Raw genomic sequence first — 21,600 nt, 5'->3', positions numbered from 1 at the left:
GGTATTCTACTACAAACCCATACCCAGCATTTTTAGTTCCTTTGTGGGCAGATCCATCATCACGTTATCATCATCATCATCATCATCGTCATCAGCGTCGTCGTCGTTGTCGTCGTTATCATCATCATCTTTATGATCATTATCATCATCATCATCATCATCGACACCATCATCATCATCATCATCACTATCATATCCACCACCACCACCAACAACAACAATATGATCACCGCCATCATCTTATCCATGTAACATAAGTATCAGTCGGCATTTATAATTGGGATATAATTACTTGATGATGATCCCGACAAGCCTGGCATTACCGTTATCAATCAATCTCACACATTGTCCCATTGTTTACGCTATCGTCTAAGTGCAGGATCGATATAACATTCATTAGTTCGTGAGTCATAATATGTCTCACAACCTTTGCTTTGGTAAAGTCACATGATTGAACTATCGTGGAAACCTTTTCATTTAAATGTTGAAATGTGGATTGTTATTTTCCGTATCAATCATTGAAGTCTAGTTTTATACCATTCACACTCTGTACCTCCATAATCATCATAAATTACTACCACAGCCACAATCGGCAGTTGAACCTTCAGCAGTCGTTCTAAACTAATTCAACATTAATAATGGAATCAACATCATCATCATCACATTCATCATCATCCTCACCATCGTCGTCGTCGTCGTGGTAGTCATCAACAACAGCAACAACAAGATCGTCATAATCAATATCATCGTCGTCGTCGTCGTCATCACCACCATCCCATCACCAACATCAACAACGGCAACAGCAATAGCAACGTTGTATCATCTCCATCTTCGTCATCCTCAACAACACCATCATTATGTTTATCACCATCATCATCATCATCATCATCATCATCATCATAACAACAATCACCATCACATCAAGACCATCATCACCACCATCACAACCAACAATATCAATCGCTCAAGCTGCATCGCTGCTTCTTTTCTATGTTTATCAAGTAAACCCACACATATTATTAAAGTAAGACTCTGTGAATAAACCTGTGAATAAAAACAAGGGATTTAACTGTCATTCTCAATGTCTAGGTACTTTATACCCTGCACTGGCATGAAAAATATATAGACTGGAATTGAGTAGAAACACGAGAAGACAAAGAGTGTCATATGTAAGCTGTCGTACTCGACAATGGCATTTTAAACATGTTGCCCAAAAAACTGCCCTTCGCAAATATTCGATCGAATAAAATGACCATTAACTCGTCAAAAACTCTCAAACCTGGGACTTCAGTAAAGTTCCAGATTTGAGAGTTGTTGACAAGTTGAGGGTCATTTATAGTGATCGATATTTTAAGGACTAGTTTTCAGGCCAAGATTTTTAAAATGTGCTTCTTTCAGACTTTGGCAGTAAGAAATCTCAATCTGGTTTGTGGATGGCAGGTGGGCGGGGGAGGGATATGGATTTCTTGGGGAGAGAAATGGAGATACATAAACCGACATGTACAACAGACGTGGCAATTGATTGATGTATACGCTGTGGCTGGTGTGCACGTTTTTGCAGGTCTGATAACCCACATTGTTATGAGCTCATTGTTTTAATGTAAACAAACCAACGCAAAATGGTGTCGATTCCAACAATGTTAATTAAATCGTGCACATATTTGCGTTCGAAATGGCCATAATTATATGTTGTTACTATGATTAGCCCAGGAGAAACAAGTCTAAACTTTTTATTTTCATTGAAGAGTTGCAATTGAATTTTTCAACATTAACATTGTGTTCTGAGCCTAAGAATAGAAACAGAAATGATTCAGCTGTGACTTAGGCTTTATTGTGAACCAGACAGCTAACTTCTCACAGTCTAAAACTTTTTAGATGGCTTTGACAAGCAGATGTCACCAACTGTGCTGCGAAACATTGACAAAATCCTTATATATATATATATATATATATATATATATATATATATAATATATATATATTATATATATATATATATATATATCAACGGTTATAATGACCCTACATCAGTCAAACAAAAACTTCAAAGTCTCTGAATTAAAATTTTATTTTTACAAGTTGGGTGTTATTTTAATCGCTAATGGCAGTAAAGGTTTTCTGGCCAAACAGTAAAAGCATTATGTCAAGGCAGGGAATGGAATTCTTGTCACATTGTGGATAACTGATATGTCAAGGCACGGGAATGAAAGTCTTGTCACATTAACAGTGGATAATTGATAATAATAATAATTTTAAAAAACTATTTTAATAACAATTGTTATGGCTAATATGAAATAAATTACTTCCCTTTACTTTGATTTGATTGACCTTAATTAAATAAGAAGTGAAAGAATCATGACAATGTTATTGAAATTATGTTGGATTATTTCTCTAACCTCTAATTAGGAATGGTTTAGTGTTAATATAATTAAATGTTAAACTTTATATTAATATATATTAGATGATTGACAGAAATAGAAATAATATCTCTAAAGCCTCTGGAGTTGGATATAGAATGATTTTATTCGCCCTGTGTTGACTTTTATCTTATAAAAGGCTTGAGAATCACAAACCATGTAAGTTTAATTCAAGAGTTGGACAACTAACTAGGCGAATAATTTTCAATATAGATTATTCCAAATTTCAAAGATAAATATTCTCACAACAGCGGTTCATAAAGTAAAACTTTTTTTTTTCATAAGTTTTATCATTCTAGATCTGGATCTGTGTGATAAGTTAGAGAAAAGACACCGGTGTACCCATGACCTCAACCATACAATCAGTTCTCCCAAAAATGCCAATAGGGAATGAGATTAGCGGACGTTTAAAGTTTTATCCTTTGTCCGTCAGAATCTAGCAACGATCTCCATCGAAAGCATCAAAGTCAACAAACGAAACCCCATTCCCATCTTGTTCCATGCCACTTCCCGAGTGTGTATTATGCCCAAAATATGTTTTTCCATAGAAAATTCGCGGAGCGACAATAGTCAGTCAATTTGAAAATCAAACTAGACGTCTATATAAGCTCAAATTTGATTAATATCTGAATTGTCTGTCTGACCACATATTAGCGTTCCGCCACGAACCTTATAGTTTCAATAATGCAAAATTTTAATAACTTTCTTTTTTTTCATTACAGATTCTCTTAAGTTTCCGCTTGAACCTTCCCATAAACCAAAGAAGTTCTTGATAAAAGCCCGATTCAAGCCTATCAAAGCTCCGAAGTATTCCAGATAGAAATAAAGTCTACAGATCTGAAAATCGAAACCTTACTAAAAACTTCCACCGTTTTCAGTAAAGTTTTAATAGTTCTGAAAAAAAAAAACAAGAAAGAAAAATGATGGATGACGTCACTGGCTCTGTGAAACCCGGATGGAGAGTAGCATCGGACACGCCCTCGTCCGACGGAACCTCTTCAAGCACTCTGGGGTCACCAAAATCTTACAAGCTCCACAAGAGAGAGCAGTGGTCCAAGAAGATCGACTTCCTCCTGGCTTGTATCGGCTTTTCTGTTGGCCTCGGAAATGTCTGGAGGTTTCCCTTCCTGTGTTACAAGAATGGTGGCGGTAAGTCATCGATTTATGCCATGAATGCATGTGTTGGTGTATGTGTGAGCGAGTGTGTATGTGTTTGCATTTTGTGTTTGTGTGTATGTGTGCGGCTATGTTGTCTAGTGGTATGACAGTCGGATTGGAAGGTCCTATGTTCGAGTCCCGCTCTGAATGGCGTGTTGTTTGAAATCCTTGGAAAAGGCTTTTTTCTCCCACCGTACTGTGGTGTAAAATGAGTACCTGACCGTTAATGTGTTGTCTATGTCGGATAAAAAAAATTGTAATAACGGCTAACATGCCCCATGTCTTGTCTTAAGTTATTAAGTGTAGCCGTTGGCGAAGGACCCCTTGTAAAGCGCTTTGAGCACGTTTAGTGGATATTGCGCTATATAAATACTCAAGCTTTTGTATGCTTGTTGGTTTGTTTAATGCTTATCTAGAATGAGTCCTTATGTGTTTATTGACTGATCTTCAAGTGATGCATGAGTGGTTAAGACTTCTTTACATGTCTTTTGGTTTCTTTTTATCTTTTATTGTTTTGTTTGTTTGGTCTCTTACATAACGATTTGTCATAATTTGTTTTCGTGTTTTGTTTTCTGTTTTTGTTCTCTCGTCTCTTTTTTTTTTCTTCTTGTTTATAGATTTGAAATATTTTATTATTATTTAATTGCGTGTTTGAATTTGAATGTATCTATGCTCCCGTCATGCTTGAGTGGTGCGTTTATTTTGCATGTGAGCATACTCTTTTGTGAATGTATTCATGTGTGTATGTGTCTGTGTGTGTGTGTGTGTGTGTGTGTGTGTGTGTGTGTGTGTGTGTGCGTCATATAGAGTTGGTTGGGGAAGGGGGTGGGGGGGGGGGGGTAGATAGAATTAATGCTCGAGGATTTTCCATTGAGCCTCGCATGAAATGAATCACCTTTTCAGATATCCAGATTCATCTGATAATATTTTTGTTTGTTTGAGGTTATTGACTTCTTTACCCGGGTTTTTTGTTTGTTTGTTTTGTTGGTTTGTTTTTTTTTTCCTGCCTGTGTTATGTCTTTGATTGGTCTTCTGGGCGTCGCAAATATATAGAATAGGAATATGGTTTGTTTGTTTGTTTGTTTGTTTTTTCCTGCATGTTTTTGTCCTTGACGGGTCTTTTGGGTGTCGCAAATAGAAATAAAAGAATAGGAATACCAGCGTCTTGGATCTATTTTTGAAAAAAAAAATCGTGTTTTATTTTTCCTCCTTTGCTTCTTTTCGCAATTCGATTCTCATTCTTTGATATCGTCTAAATGTTTTGTTTTTTTTTTGTTTTTTGTTGTTTTTTTTTTACCAATTTAATTTCACCATTAGATTGTTGACCAATCAAAGCATAGAATTTGTGACACACCTTAAAACGTGCTCGGACAAACATGGTTGGTTTTTTATAAATAAAAGAATAGCATGAATGAAATCGACCTCTTTCTGATCATTGTTTGTATTCCTTTTTTACTGGCGCTGACATGACCTTAATGTGTGGCTAAGGCTCGAAAATCATTAAAAACAAACGGAAATAAATATTACATAACAACGAACATTCCTTTGGAAAACAACAGAGCTGTTGAAGATTAGTTCCTCCTATAATCCTTTGTGTTGGCAGAATTCTGTTTTATTCTTAACACTGACACGTATCGTATAGTGACCAATCGTCTCAAAACGGTAATACGTTTGGGTAAACTCGTACGTACTATAAAGCATATTTTAAGCTTAATATTTTTATATTAAAATTATAATGCCTTTCCGCCACATCATAAGACATCGTCGCCTAGGCATTCCACGAAGGAATATAGATAATTCATCAAACAAGATGTTTGATGTCAACAGGAATCACCCATGTTGTCCAAGTGAACAAATTGGGGGTTAATAATCTTGCTCAAGGAAAAAAAAGATCATTTTTAGATTTTGATAATTTTAGTCAGATTTTGATCATTTAGTTAGATTCTGGTCATTTATATTTCAAACTCGGTTTTCTTCATCCAATGACCGACGCAATACCGACAGTTTCGCGCGAGTCACGTTATTTCGCTATTTGTTAACAAGGGAGCAGTAATAGTATGTAAATGATACTTCCAATTTGTAGCCTGACTCCGCGACGCCTTTACTAATCTCTTGATCTCTGGTTAAGTCTGCACAGGTAACAATATGTATTACTGGGAGGAATTATGAGTTGAAAGAAATCCTGTTTTGCGTAAAGGTATAACAATACTCTTTCCTGCCCACCCACCCCCACCCCTCTCCAACTCGTACCCACTCCCTGGTCCCATTTTACTACTTACACCCCCTTATTTTCTTCTCTCTCTCTCTCTCTCTCTCTCTCTCTCTCTCTCTCTCTCTCTCTCTCCAGTTCCTCGCCCTTTCTTTCTTTCTTTCTTTCTCTCTCTCTCTCTCTCTCTCTCTCTCTCTCTCTCTCTCTCTCTCTCTCTCTCTCTCTCTCTCTCTCATATCATATCATATTTCTTCTTCATATTCCCGCTTTTGTTTACAACTACCTGGTAGGTAACGGAATCTACGTATTACACCATTATATAACACATCGGAATCTTGCTCTTGCTTTAACTCTCTCTCGTGATACCGCTCGGTATATCATGTATGTACACAATCCAGCTTTCTCGACTTGCCATAATCTTAGCCGATTGTTTTTGATTCTCCTGTTAGTGGAGTCTCATGTTTCCAGTTCTGTTTAACCAAGATATCGCAATGTTGTATAGCTAGTATGACCCTTGTAAAATGATATATTGTTATTGCTCAAACTTCAAAACTCGTTGGTTGGTCACCTTCTCTACAACTGAAGAGATATGGCTGGTATCACGTCTGAATTCAATGAGCTTTTGTCCCCGAAATTCTCGTAAAGGATCTTATCTACAAAATCGTCGCAAGGGATGTTGACTGCTAAATCTTGGCGAAGATTATTTACCGTGAGATTATAACAGCCAATTATGATTTGAAATTCTTATTTTATGATAAAGCTAAATGGGTCTTCGCAAAATATCATCGAACAATTGCGATATCTTAAGTATGTTTTCATCAGGACGTTTTCCTTCACTTCCAGTGTTGACCTTCTAATCTAACGCAATGATTCTTCGATTGCTTCCGGGTCGCGGCTGGTCCCTTCATCTCGAGTCACATCCATGTTGTCATCAAAGCAAATCGATAGGTGGTCTACGTCTCAAAGGACGACTTTGATGGCCAATAATCGGTACAATGTCTCGACTTGGAACAAAGTCAAGCGATGCTCAGCGCAGTCAGTGAGAAGATGGATGACAATGATAACAAGTCTGCAGTCCCATCGGTGTGTTTTTGGTTAAGGCATTTTCTACCATCGTCTCTTGTGTAATGGGTACTTGGATACAGGTACTGACGGAGATAACTAATAGAGCTTAGCACAAACGAGGTCAACTTCCCCGGCGTCATTCTAGAGAGCCAGATAGCAGGTTAATATTTTTATGAATGGACCTTATCATGTCGTCATAGATAGATTTGGCAGTCCTATCACCTATCATTCCAACTTGTCACATGGGATAAAGGTAGCCATGCATTATGTATTAGTCAATTCATGTTGGTAGTTACCTGGTGTAGAAGGACCCATGAGTCTTAAACTACATACATGGAAATGAAACGTGCTCCGGATGAACATATTATGATCATTGTCCAGTAGTAAAATCACTCGGGTTGGTTTGGGGTTTTTTTTATTGGCACCAACTTTTTTTGTTCTCATTTTTTGCTAAGATAACCCGTTCTTCAAAGAGACTTCTGATTAAGACCTTTTGATAGTCTAAAGGTCGGTGTGGTCAGTAAAAAAAAAAACAACACAAAACAAAAACGAAACGAAAGAAAGAAAGAAGAAAAAGAAAATAGAAACGAAAAAAAAAACAAGATTCTTGGTCCGTGTCACACAAATCTATACCTGGGTAACATTTTTGGTATGTTATTTACAATTGGAAATTACAAATAAGAAAACAATTTTCAAAATAGTAAAGAGTCACTCAATTTTACGATAGTCTTTCAGCAGACTATTTGATGAGCACGAAGGTGTGGGTCAATCAAGCGTTGTCTTTACCTTAATGTGATAACACCCTTTCACACATGGATGCAGTAGGTTAATAGCTGTTTTATATATATATATATATATATATATATATATATATATATATATATATATATATATATATATATATATATATATGTAAAATATGTACTATTACCTTATCAAAGCCTCAGAGGCTTCGAATCCCGAATAGTCCTAGATGATAGTCGCATTAATCGCTGCCAAATCAAATATTACGTAGCTATCTCTTGTTCATAATGAATGTATAATTTTATTTAATGAGACATATTATCGGTGTTGTGGTTGGATAGTTGGACGGTGGTTGATACACGTTAAGAGTTGTTTACTCACATCACATTACACGCCCATACGTATGCGGGTTTCACAGACACACCCATGTTTAATTTATTCACAACACACATTATTACTATCATAGTATAGTCATCAATATCAATGGAAACATATAATATGGGATTTTTTTTTATTACTACCCGATTAATAATTGAAATAGGTTAAAAACTAGAAATGATAGAAACATCTAGTTCTTTGCATCGTTTTTTTTTATCGAGATATTCAAGTTTGTTTGTTTGTTTGTTTTGTTTTGTTTTTGTTTTTTTGTTGTTGTTTTTTGTTTTGTTTTATTTTTTTTTTTTTTGGGGGGGGGGGGGGGGGGCGTTTTGTGGTGAAATTTCAAGCAGATGCTATAAGCCGTTACAATGCAGTCGCGCTTTTTTGTAAAAGGGAGAAATATGACGCAAAGGGACAAATGAGGTAGTCGAGATTTTTTTTTTTTCTGATCCTCCTGTCTATCCAGCAGTGAATGAGTATTTGGGTTTGTTAGATCTGGCGGAAAGTACTTTGCGATATACTAGCGTCCTATCAAAAAGATAGCAAGCAATTGGTTATTGTCCGTTTCACGCTATAGAAACAGGGATAAACTGCTGCTCCATGGGCATAATGGCTCTGAAGAACCTTTTTTGGAATAGCCCAGCATCCTATTCAGAAAGGGTATCAAGCAATTGCTACTGTCCGTTATACGCTATAAAATCCGAGATAAGCTCCGGCTCCATGGACCACATGGCTCTGAAGTACTTTTAAAAGAAACATATAATCTCCGTTAAACACCTACGCGAACAATTCCAACTTCTTCAATTAATCAAACAACAACAACAAAAAAAAAAAGAACCGGTGTTATTTAACGTGACACTGGATATCTCACTCTGGCTTTAGATAGGTGTCAATTGTTTATTAGAGCGTGTCGAGTGTGTTCCGTGGTTTTGCCTCATTGTTTATGGCACTGTGGTGACCTCCGAGCGCGGAGCACTATGGAAGAATAGTGTGACGTCAATATATTGGTTCTAATCTCTTTGGAAGCGTGAAATCAGTCCCCCGAAGGGCTGGAAATATAGCTTGTGAAGCTGATCTAGTTTTAGGGTGATGATATTTTATTTTATTTCTAACATAAATAAATGCTGGTCGTCAATAGAGATCCTCGCTATTTTCCGTCCCGTAATCTAAAGAATCTGCCTATATACGGCCTGGTACTAAAATAGTCATGCTACTTTATGATTCAATATATAACCTATATTCATGGTTAGCCCCCCGAAAGACTAGTTGGTTACACGCTCCATGGAGTTTTTAACAGGAAGAGAGGATTTTTTTTTTACGTCCCAACGTCTCTGCCCTATTATTATCATTGATGTTATTGACAATCAAACCTACCCTAATATCTCAAAGTGAACAAAAGTAGGTGGGTAGATAGGTAGGTGGATAGATAGAGAGACAGATAGATAGAGATAGAGAGATAGAGAGATAGATAGATAGATAGATAGATAGATAGATAGATAGATAGATAGATAGATAGATAGATAGATAGATAGATAGATAGATAGATAGATAGATAGATAGATAGAGAGATAGAGATAGAGAGAGAGATAGAGATAGAGATAGAGATAGAGATAGAGAGATAGGTAGATAGATAGATAGATAGATAGAAAGATAGATAGAGAACTAGGTAAATAAATAGATAGAGAGATAAACATTTCAAGTTTATCACTATTATTTCATGGTTTTTGTTTTTATAATTTATAGATAGATAGATATATCTATCATATAGATAGATAGATAGATAGATAGATAGATAGATAGATAGATAGATAGATAGATAGATAGATAGATAGATAGATAGATAGATAGATGGACAGATAGATATTATTCGTTCTATAGAGTAGCAATATATATCAATATTGTAGGCGAAATAAAAGGTGAGAATATTAATAGATATATGAATATATAGATGGATAGATATATAGAGAGGAAGAGAGAGAAAAAAAAAGCCCTTAGTGTTTACAAAGGGAGAAATCGCTCGATACTTATTGGGCTGTAAGTAGGACGTAATTTTACCGAGACTGTATCGAACCACTATCCACAGTTTCAATGCCCTGGCACCGCTATGCGATGTTCGTTAATCGTGTTGTCACAAAGACTTTGCAAAGAACACGTTGCTATGGAAACCAGCAAACTCCCAGCTGCCCTCACCCTGATGAGATGTCTGCGTGTGTGAGCGCATGTGTGTACGTGTTTGCGTGTGAGAATATTCGATTGACCCCATTGGTGAGGTCACTGAGCTTAAGTTCACCAGACTAAGAAACCAATACCAAACTGCCCCCTTTCCCACCCGCCCCACTTCCACCCCCACCCCCCAGCTCCTTTTACAAGAATCCTTTACAAAGGCACCTCTAAATTACCCCCCCCCCCCCCCCTCTCTCTCTCTCTCTCTCTCTCTCTCTCTCCTCTCTCTCTCTCTCTCTCTCTCTCTCTCTCTCTCTCTCGTTCTCGTCCTTTCTTTCTTTCTTTCTTTCTTTCTTTCTCTCTCTCTTTTTTTTTTATCTCCCTGGTAACTGGTAATTTTCTTGAGTATCAAATGACCCTTGCGATGACTATCAAGTCGTGTTGTTTGATTTGGGTATTTCATTGACTTGTGCTGCATGCCCTATCACAAAACTCGAAACTCTGCTGTTTGTTAATAAAATAAGTCATTTCTTTTCATTTTGATTTGGGAAAGATCAGATTTCAGAATTTCTGACAAGATAGATGAAGATCATTTTAATCGAGATTTCTGGCCCAAATGTTTAAAATGTGTTTGGGGGTTTTTCGGAGTACGGCACTATTGACTCAGCTATTCGTAACGTGTGGTGAATGAATTCCATTTGTTCTCATGTCTTTCAAAACAGCAGCAAGTGCCAAAAGGCTCAGGATGCAATTTTTGATATTAACAGTTAACTGCCGTACTCTGGAAAAACTTGTGTATTAAAGAATTTGGCCAGAAAACTCGTCTTTCAAATTATATCCATCGATTTATAACCCCCATCTTGGCAAAAACTCTCGAACCTGGGACTTGACTCATCTTGGCAAAAAATAAAACCTCTCAAATCTGTGACTTTGCAAAGTCCCAGGTTTGAGAGTTTTTTGTTTTATTCCAAGATGAGGGTCATTTAAATCGATTGATATGTGAAGGACGAGTTTTCTGGCAAAATCTTTAGATACGTGTTTTTCCAGAGTAAGGCAGTTACCTGTTTTAATAATGTATTGAGGGAAAATTCGGGCAGCCCATTTCCATAGAAGTTAGGATTCTAGGATCTATTCTTCATCCTGTTTATTTCTCAAACAGAAATGATTGGCTATTTTCCGTTATTGCTTTTATGTTACATCCAAGGGCACCTCTAAAAATTAAGGCATAAAAGCGTGGGAGGAACAAGGGGATAATCTGCTTTTAGAATGTAAACTGACTGTTTACAGAATTTGTCACTTTTTGTAAATTAAAATTACCACTTGACATAAGGATGTTATGTGGTTAGGTAAAATACTATCAACAGCCACCAGTCGCATATAACGTACCAACACACAAAACAGTGTTTTGTGATTTTATAAAGATAGATAGACATTTAGATACTGAACATAAACTAAAGTTTTATTCATTCGTGTTTAGAACTCTCGATGTTTGAAGTAGCCTATCTACCAAAGAGTGTCATTTTCTGTTTGATTGTTTTTATAACCCTTCTTCGGCGAATACCAGACAATACTTCATTTGAAGCATTCCATTCAAAGTTTACGCTATGCTTGGAATAAATCGGGAAATGGCACAGCGAGGACAAATTTAGGTGAAAAATTATTGGTGCGTGAACGATTTCATGAAATTATGGATGACGTCATTTACAGTTTCGTGATTTGGGTCAAATATAAATATAAACATTGGGGTCAATATAAAAATTATGTTACATTTCGGAGAATAATAATTGGTGCATGACTCCAAACACCCATAAAACAAGCGTGATTGTTATATAATTTTGTGTTATAGGGCATTTTTTATAACTATTTTTAAAATCGGGAGACCTTGAGAGTAATTTCCTCGAGTCAACTCCAAATTCTCGTCAGACCGCGTCAGGTCAACTAATTTTAAGACATATGATACGAATTTACTGATAGAGGACTTTGATTATAACCGACGATTATAACCAAAACCATTTAAAATTGAAGTCAAGTATCTAAAATTGTAATCTGTCGCCTCATGATGGTAATATGTAGGGGTGATTTAAATACTAAAAAATGAAATTATACTCAAAAATATAAGATTTTGGTTCGGTTTATATTTTTTATTGTAGAAATGAATATGGTTTCTTAACTCACTCAATCCTAGTGATTTTGCTACTTATAAAAAATTGGAAAAAATGTATTAAAATGAGCATGTACATACATAGTTTTATTTAACTACCATTAACATGTAAAATCTAAAAACATTAGCTTTGATACTACGCCTATAATTTATCTCAGAAAAATGTAATAAATAGGCATGGGGTAAAAGTAACCCGGGTAAACTACGGATATAGTCGGTGTTAGGGTTGAATGAGCTAAAGTCACAAAAACTAAGACTTCTCATTTCTCATCATTTAAACTTTAAAACCCTCGTTCGTCATCTGGTCCACGGCCGACATAACACCATTTAACCACAATTAATTATGGTTAACAGGGTGCAGTCTCTTGAAAATCTGATGTTAAGTTTAAAATATCTCTAGTGATTGGTTAAATCTACATATTTTTTAGCATATAAATATAAAATATCAAAATTAACGGGACCTTGCACTTATTGTTTGAACACCCGTTTTATGTCGATTCACTGACGAAAAGACTGTTGTGGAGTTCACTTTTTTTTTTTGTTTCACTACGCCCGGGATTATTATTGTTTTTACATGCAGATCTGCAGTCCTCTAATCATTGTCCTATCATCTTCCCTTTACTGGCTTTGAAATAACCTCAAGAGAAGAAAGCAAGGTAAAATATTCATGTCATTTATTTTCTTTCTTGTTCTTATGATGACATCCGACAGTAGCTCCTGGGTGGGGTTCCTGACCTCCCATAGTGGGCAAGGGGGTACATAATGTGTCTTCTATCCCCTTATATATGTTTTCCAACATACTTTCTGTCTTTGTTTTGGAATGAGATTACTTGGTTTTGTCCTGGTCCTGGCTGGGTACCCTGGCTGAGAGGGAAACAGTCAAATATATAGTTAGTTTTGAGAGATGATATTTTTTCCTTGTAAATCATCTCTCTGTTATGTACTGTATAATGTGTTTTTTTTTTTTTTACGTATTATGTATGATTTGTAAACATTTGAGTGTATTCTTCTTAGTGGGGACCTGTGCTTGTGTGTGGATGAGACATTTAGGTGATCTCAAACTAAGTACTTTGATGGTATGCTCTTGGAATCTACATCTGTTTCCTATTTGAACCAATTCCCCTTTGTCTTACCTTTTCTTGGGTGCTTTAATTGTAATTCTGAAACTTTTTACTATCCTATTTTCTTCCTTTTTACCGGCGCTGATATGACCTTAATGTGATGCAAGCGCCGTAAAACCCTTAAAAAGAAAACAAAAACATAAAACAGTAGCTTCTTTCTTTTGTGTCTCTGTTACATTTTGTTATGTTTAATTCTTTGTCGTTTATGGCTACCCCCCCCCCCCCCCCTATTATTCTTAACAGCATTGCCAAACAAATTAGACGTTTGGCCGTTTCTCTAACTTAAGCAAGCCCCAGTACAGAAAACGTTACGTGATCGTTTGATGGAAGCTTCCAAGAGCGGAAGCCTGAATATTGATCGGCCCCTCCGTATTTACTTTGGCACAAATGGCTTTTCCCTGCGTTCACAACCTGCATCGACAGCATGTTATGATTAATGTTTGTTATATCTGCAGTCTTTTGGCCATCGAAGAATGTGGTATTTAACTGGCATGGTGACATTTTTATCTGTCTGAAGACCTTTTGTATCAGACGCAAATATAGAATGAGTAAATAAGAAAGGACAAAACTAAGTGTAACTTTGAACGTTTATAGTCTGGTTAATACAGTTTAGTGAGAATTACTCATTAACGCGCATGGCAAAAAGAAAAAAAATTACAAAGACCCGAGTTACGTCAACTTTATTCTATCTTTACATTGGAAATAACAAACCCTCCTCTGAGACTATTCAACGTTAGGGAAAGTACTGGCATCGAAATTGAAAAGCAATTTATTTGACCCCTCCCCTTATAATAAAGTAACGCGTAATGACATCAAGTTTGCAATACTTTTTGATGTCCGATTTTCAACCGTTAAAATTCAGTAAAAATAAGATTCATAAAAAGGAATTATTCTTGTAGTGTTTTTGAGCACGTTTCATGTTAAAAAAAAATTATTTAAAGATACAAAATCGGAATCGGTTGAGGGGTAGAATAAAAGATGTCTTACACTCTTGCGTTTTGGAATTCGTACTTTGTTCTCAACGCGCACTCGCAAGCTCGTGCAGATATTGGGAACACGTCCGGAATTCAACCAAAAAAAAAAAGAATGTCATAATCGTATTTTATTGTCATTTTCTTTTTCATGATGGTTGTGTTCTTATTTAGATGAATTACAACAACACCAAAAATATCGTTCAATAGAGAAGTAACAATCCATTTTCATAGATTTATAATATTTTTAAATTGCTCCTTTTTTTCATTCAATAGCCGCGCTCCCGTGTAATTCCATGGTGTATTATGACACAAAAAAAAACTGTCAATAGAGAAAAAAAATCCTTACGCATAGATTTATATAGATAACAAGATTGCTTCTTTCTTTTCCTTTAATTGCTGCGTATGTGTGTATGTACGTACCGACAATGTTTATCATTTCACAGATAAGCCAGGTTCAATAAAGAAACAATAACCCCTACCCTTAGATTTGATATTATAAAACCGCATCTTTCCTTTCCTTTAAATGTGCACGCAACAAGCTGGGTTTAATATAATAAATAATTTGCTGTGCTCATCCTGTGGACTAAATCTATTTCTATTCGTATTTTGTGAGTAGCTTAAGTCAATCGATTCAACTCGCAGTATTTCAAGGAAATACTGAAATATAATCCAAGCGTCAGCCGCTGTCCAGCACCGCAAAGTGTACAGGTGACTTGTTCAAGACTACGTGAAACTACGCTATATCATGTTCATGTTTAATCTATCTCATTAAAAGCAATCATATCAATCTGTTATATAATCTTGTAGACCACACGCAGAAATAAGATCACCATTCTATCCTACTAATTTACTCATGATCACTCACGATTGAATACTTACCATTGATTTCTTAAAATAAGGATATTGCAGATATCCCTCAAAAAATCAATTGAATGGATTTTTCGTTGGACAAGATTTCCTTCAGTTTTAATTCAGAACATGCATGAGCAAATCACATGAAATTTATCTTCATCGATTTGTTTAGAATGACAATCATGTCAAGTTAACCAGATGTTGTGTCAATTAACTGAGGTGTGGTCTTTCTGGTGTTTTACACCGTCACGTATCAATAAAAAATATGCTTTCTCTAAAAGCCGCATTACACAGTAGGTCCGTGACTGAAGATCGATGAACTATCCAAAACGGTAATATATCACTGGATTAATAATTAAAGCATTAAAAGTAACTTGAACTTTATTTATTTATTCATTTATTTATTTATTTATTTACCTATTTATTCATTATGATGGCGGGTGGGTTGGTTGGAATTTTTTTCCGAAAGTGTAGAAATTAAATATATAATGTTTCCCATTGCTTAGTTATACACTTATTATCACCATCTATCATCACGATTTTTCGATAGAAACAATCTCTCCTCTTTTACAAGAAAGCATTGTGTGGAGAAGGGAGGGGGGAGTATTCATCTTATACGCACGCAGTGTACGCGTACAAACTAATACTAACAAGTGTGTACAACGGTGTGTAAAAGACATCAATCAAAGTCGTATGCATATTGCAATGACGGGCGTGGCTTGAGAATTATTGATGTCCATCGATTTTAAACAAAGATGAGTCTAATAATCCAATCCTTCAGGGTTATAAAGCCCATAGATCCTAAGTTCGGTCTCGTTTGCTACCTTTTGGACAAGACGCCAGTCAATCGCGAATGTATAGTTAGAGCTTTTAACTTGCCAACAAAGGGGTATGTTTCGAATCTGGCTAGACTTGATTGATTTCTTCCTCGTCCCTCTATATCGACTCAGCAATGATATGATCTGTTAGATTTATTTAAGTCTTACTATATCGATTAAATGACCCCAGCTCATCTTAAAGGATTTTTAAACCTGAGACTGAAAAGTAGTCTGAATATTTTGACAAGTTGGGAGTAATTATAATTTTTCGGAAAAAGATTGTCTTGTACAATAAAAAACAAAGACGTATGTCTTTGTAATGCAGTGTAAAAGTGTTGGATCTACGTTTACATATTTGCAGGTCTGATTTTGTTATGGAATTGTTATGGGCTCATTGTTGTTATGGAAAGACTCTCAAACCAACGCTAAATATAGTCCATTACAACATTGTTAAAACAAGCCTATGCGGGTGGTTGGATGGGAGCATCACCCTTGAATCATATAACTATGATGTTCTCATGGGCGTACGATCCGATAGTGATGTCGTTTCTTCTTCTCTTTACTAGCCTATCCTGCTTCTTTGGTTTGTGATTGTATTTTTGACAGGGGATTTTTTTTTTTTCTGTAAATCTTCTGCCTGTTTGTTCTTGGTTATTTATAATTTAGCTTATGATATCTTTAGGTTATGATTTTGATTTACATTTGTACTATTTTTGTTAGATTGCTTGTTTTTTTGTTTCAGCGGTCTCTCATATAACCTCAATTGTGTTGGAAGAGACCTAAAGCAACAAACAAACAAACAAAAAAAAACAAGCCTATAATTGCGTCCGGTTATCAGACCTGCAAATATGTGCACGTCGATCTATATATATATATATATATATATATATATATATATGTATATATGTATATATATATGTATATATATATATGTATATATGTATATATATATGTATATATATATATATGTATATATATATATATATATATATATGTATGTATATATATATATATATATATATATATATATATATATATATATATATATATATATATATATATATATAATACTTTCAAATCCTCAAGTTATGTTGTTCGGCATCAACATGCATTTTCAAAAAGTTTTAATAACTTGAAGACGCTTTTGAAGTTCTTTAATTGGAGCCAAAATTTCGTAATGGTAGGCAGTTCTGAATCATTTTTGTGAAAGAGTCTATGATTTTACCTTGGCTTTATTGAGAGCTTGCTTCTTTCTTCTTTTTTCTTTCTTCCTCATTGATTCCTTAACAATTTGTTTTATCAATCTTAAATATGAATACGTAGACAAAAGGACTTTACGGAAAATACCGAGAGAAAAACATTTTAATAAAGAAATCAATAGTTTTGAACTCCTTCAGAGAAGACAAAGGCAACTTTTCCTTTGTTCCAATCTGCCGCGCGTTTTATTGAGGAGTGTGTGATTTATGTATCTACACAGCAGTAGAAACAGCTTGTGTACACAGCTGAGCACATCGATGTACATACTATACGTATGTCGTATTCTATTTAGATATTAATGGATATTGATTCATCGGACCATATGGGACCACAATATTATAATGAAGATAAGATGGAGGTGATGACGATGATATTGAAAGAGGCGTGAGAATGAAAATGCTGGAGGTGATCGATGATGAAGAAGTTGAGTAGGTAGATGATGGTAAAGATGAAGAAGAATGGGTTTAGAAGAAGGGAAAACAATAATGTAGATGCTGATGATGATGATGATGATGATGATGATGATGATGATGATGATGATGATGATGATGCGGAGGAGAAGGAGGAGTTGGAGGCTTTTTGGTTAAATAATCTAGAAAGGTAAAAATATGGGACTGGAACTGAATATATCTAAAACAGAATGTATGACGGTATCTAAAAATAATAACCCACCAGCCTGTGTAATAACAAGCAGAGGACAAACAATACAACAAGTTGAATGTTTCAAATATTTAGGCTTCAATGTAACATCCAATGGAAAATCAGATTGTGAAATAAAGAAAAGAATAGGTATGGCGAAGAATGCATTCAACCAGCTGCATACAATTATGAAAAACAGGAATATTAGCATGAAAACAAAAATCAAAGTCCTGGATTGCTATGTACTGTCTGTGCTGCTATATGGTTGTGAGAGCTGGACCATAAACAAGACCATGGTTAAAAGACTGGAGGCAGTGGAAATGTGGTTTTACAGAAGAATAATGAGGGTGTCATGGATGGAAAGGAAAAGAAATGAAGAAATTTTAGAAATGGCAAACAGAAAAAGATCACTGATAACAAAAATCATCAAACGCCAAATGGAATTTTTAGGACACATTATCCGCCACCCTGGTTTGGAAATACTCGCCTTGACTGGAAAGATGAATGGAAAAAGAATAAGAGGAAGACAAAGAATAACGTATTTGAAAGGGATAAGAACTTGGACAGATGAAGCTGAGAAAGGTGGCGCTGCTTTAATAGAATTGGCAAGAGATAGATCAGCTTGGCGGAAGATGACCTCCGACGTCTGCTTCAGATATGGAACTACATGAGATGAGAGAATCTAGAAAGGTAGGTCATTACAATATATTTTTAAATCATGTTAATCTTTTTTTTCTTTTTGGTAATTTACCCTCCTGGTTATTGTTGTGTGTGCGTGGGTTTGTATGTGTGTGTGTGTGCGTGAGTGTGTATGTGTGTGTGCGCGCGCGTGTGTGTGTGAGTGTGTGTGTGCGCCTATTTTTCCATGCAGACATAGTAATATTATCTTTAATCTAACAATGAGCCGCATTCATACAATGGTTGGGATCGATATTTTGTTTATAATTACGTTAAAAGAACTGATTTATGGGGTTTAAGTTGATCTCTCTCTCTCTCTCTCTCTCTCTCTCTCTCTCTCTCTCTCTCTCTCTCTCTCTCTCTCTCACACTCTCTCTCTCCATTTTTTCCTCAGGTTAATATAACGATTTTTCCTATTATTTATACTTAAATATAAAACATATAATTCTTTATTACAAAAACTTTCGTTAATATTACGTTTTTCTATGTTGTAGTGTTGGTAGATGACCTACAGGTTTACATTTCTAGATTATAGTAATATTAATAATAATATATTTTATTGTCCACAAAATGGAAAATCTTCAGTGGTTTACAATGCTCGAACAAATAAAATAAACATTAATAGAATGTGTGGATCTTATAATTGTTATGATCCTCATAATAATTTTACTTCAGAAAACGCACAGGCATCTTTTACAACTGGGTGGGGATCCTGACCTCCCATAGTGGGCAGGGAGGTACATGCTCTGTCTTCTATCCTCCTCATACCCGTTTCCCAATTGTTTCCTGTCATTGTCTTGGAATGAGATTACTTAGTTTTGTCCCGATCCTTGCCGGAGCTCCTTGGCTGGGAGGGAAACAGTCGAATGTATGGTTATAGTTTTGGGAGATGATATTTTTTTCCTTGTAAATCATCTCTCTGTTATGCATTGTATTATGTTTAGTTTACATATTATATTATATGATTGGTAAACATTTGAGTGTATACCTCTTAGTTGGGACCTGTGCTTGTGTCTGGATGAGACTTTTAGGTGATCTCAAACTAAGTACATTGGTAGTATGCTCTTGGAATCTACATCTGATCCCTATTTGTTCCCAGTTCCCCTATGTCTTACTTTTTCTTGGGTGCTTTAATTGTAATTCTATAACTTTTTACTATCCCATTTTCTTCCTTTTTACTGACGCTGATATAACCTAAATGTGTTGCAAGCGCCGTAAAACCCATAAAAACAAAAACTTAAAAACATCTTTTACAACTTAATGCAACAGGAAAAATAATGTTTTTAATCTATTGAAATTAAGACTGATTTCAAATATATCCACAGTTACTAAGTTACTCACTCGAACTACTCACCCCTCCTTCAATACATTTTCAAACAGTCCCAATTCCTTTCACACACTGTTCCTCCTCTCTCTCTCTCTCTCTCTCTCTCTCTCTCTCTCTCTCTCTTTCTTTCTCTCTCTCTCTCTCTCTCTCTCTCTCTCTCTCTATCTCTTACACACACACACACACACATACATACATACACACACGCATTAAGTATTGTAAGATTTTTAAAAACATGTGGCGGGGAAGTCGATTCCTGTCTTTTCCATCTCTAATGCGTTGGTACTCGACTACTTTTCACATATCAAAGATTATAATGAATTTCAGCCTCATAAATTATAAGTTCTGTGGAGCAGAGTAAACGGGAGAACGCCTGAACTGTAGTAGTTATCCGTTACAGTGCAATCCGAATAACTGACAAACTCGAATACAGCGAAAACTGGGATCTAACGAAGTCATTCAAATTTTCTTTTTTAGTGCTGCTATTATAATAATAAAAATAATAATTAGTAGTAGTAGTGGTAGTAGTAGTAGTAGTAGTAGTAGTAGTAGTAGTAGTAGTAGTAGCAGCAACGGTAGTAGCAGCAGCAGTAGTAGTAGTGGTAGTAGTAGTAGTGGTAGTAGTAGTAGTGGTAGTAGTAGTAGTAGTAGTAGTGGTAGTAGTAGTGGTAGTAGTAGTAGTAGTAGTAGTAGTAGTAGTAGTAGTAGTAGTAGTGGTAGTAGTAGTAGTAGTAGTAGTAGTAGTAGTAGTAGAATTGCCATTGTTGTTTATTACCAAATATTACTATTGGCGCCCGTGCTATTCTTCAAACGGAAGCTCTTATTTAATGAAATCCGATCATTGATCGCCGCTATTTCGTTGTATACGGGTAACACCGTGCTATGATTTATGGAGGAGGCAACGGGATAAGATATCATCCATGAATCGAAATATCTACACTCGGACCTAGTATGATTGAATGTAGATGTTTGAGGTGGGTGGAGGAAGGCGCACGAGAAATATTGGCGCCCGTGCTATCTATCTTCGAAATATAATTCAAAACCATTTTGACCCCCAGATCAATTAATCTTCCCTGTCTATTCGCGCCTTTGAACGACCAAGAATTTATTATAACAAGAAATAATATATTATTATGTTTCAGGCAGAGTTGTAAGGGATATTGATTGTAATTTGATTCACTGAGAAACTCCCAAGTTCCAACTGGTAAAACAGTGACTATAAGTACACTGTAGTTGTAATAAACAAATTAAAGAGTGGCTTGGGCGTATTATGATCTTTTTCATGGGCTGATGCCTCAGGTTCACGAACAGAAAAGCATTGAGCGTAACATATTACAGTAATAAAATAGGTGCATATAATAGCAAATCAGTAAACATCAGTAAAAACCAACCGATTAAACAGAATTCGGCTACCCCCCCCCCCCCCCCCATCCCCCCATCCCTCCTTCGAATCTATAAGCCGAAAACAATTCGAAATGTTGCCCTTCCCCGCTCTTGTTTCTCTTTTATAATTGGCAAATTTCCAAACATGTATCAGGTTGCAGAGCAGAGTGTTTTGGTGACGCAAGACCCCTGACGCTTTTGTTTATTTGTCATTCTTGCTTTTTTCTTCTTTAATTTGTTTATTTTTATTTTTATT

At 35.7% G+C, this 21,600-nt stretch overlaps 1 protein-coding gene and 1 long non-coding RNA gene across 3 annotated transcripts in view; one reads left to right on the top strand and one right to left on the bottom strand.

Annotated features, from left to right (window-relative positions):
* Positions 1–21,600, bottom strand: part of LOC144972041 (uncharacterized) — a 509,884-nt gene that overhangs the window by 209,988 nt on the left and 278,296 nt on the right. The window lies entirely within an intron of this gene.
* Positions 1–21,600, top strand: part of LOC144970853 (sodium- and chloride-dependent taurine transporter-like) — an 82,952-nt gene that overhangs the window by 20,572 nt on the left and 40,780 nt on the right. For both annotated transcript variants that reach the window (XM_078910950.1, XM_078910948.1), the window contains exon 2: positions 3,140–3,566. In XM_078910950.1, coding sequence (XP_078767076.1) covers positions 3,338–3,566 — 229 coding nt within the window. In that variant the 5' untranslated portion in view covers positions 3,140–3,337. The remainder of the gene's footprint in view (positions 1–3,139; positions 3,567–21,600) is intronic.

This window comes from Berghia stephanieae, chromosome 4 (genome assembly GCF_034508935.2).
Source record: "Berghia stephanieae isolate SIO BIC M18660-M18661 chromosome 4, UCSD_Bste_1.3, whole genome shotgun sequence".
NCBI lineage: Eukaryota > Metazoa > Mollusca > Gastropoda > Nudibranchia > Aeolidiidae > Berghia > Berghia stephanieae.
The sequence above is the reverse complement of the archived record's forward strand: the minus strand, read 5'-3'. Positions and strand labels throughout refer to the sequence as shown.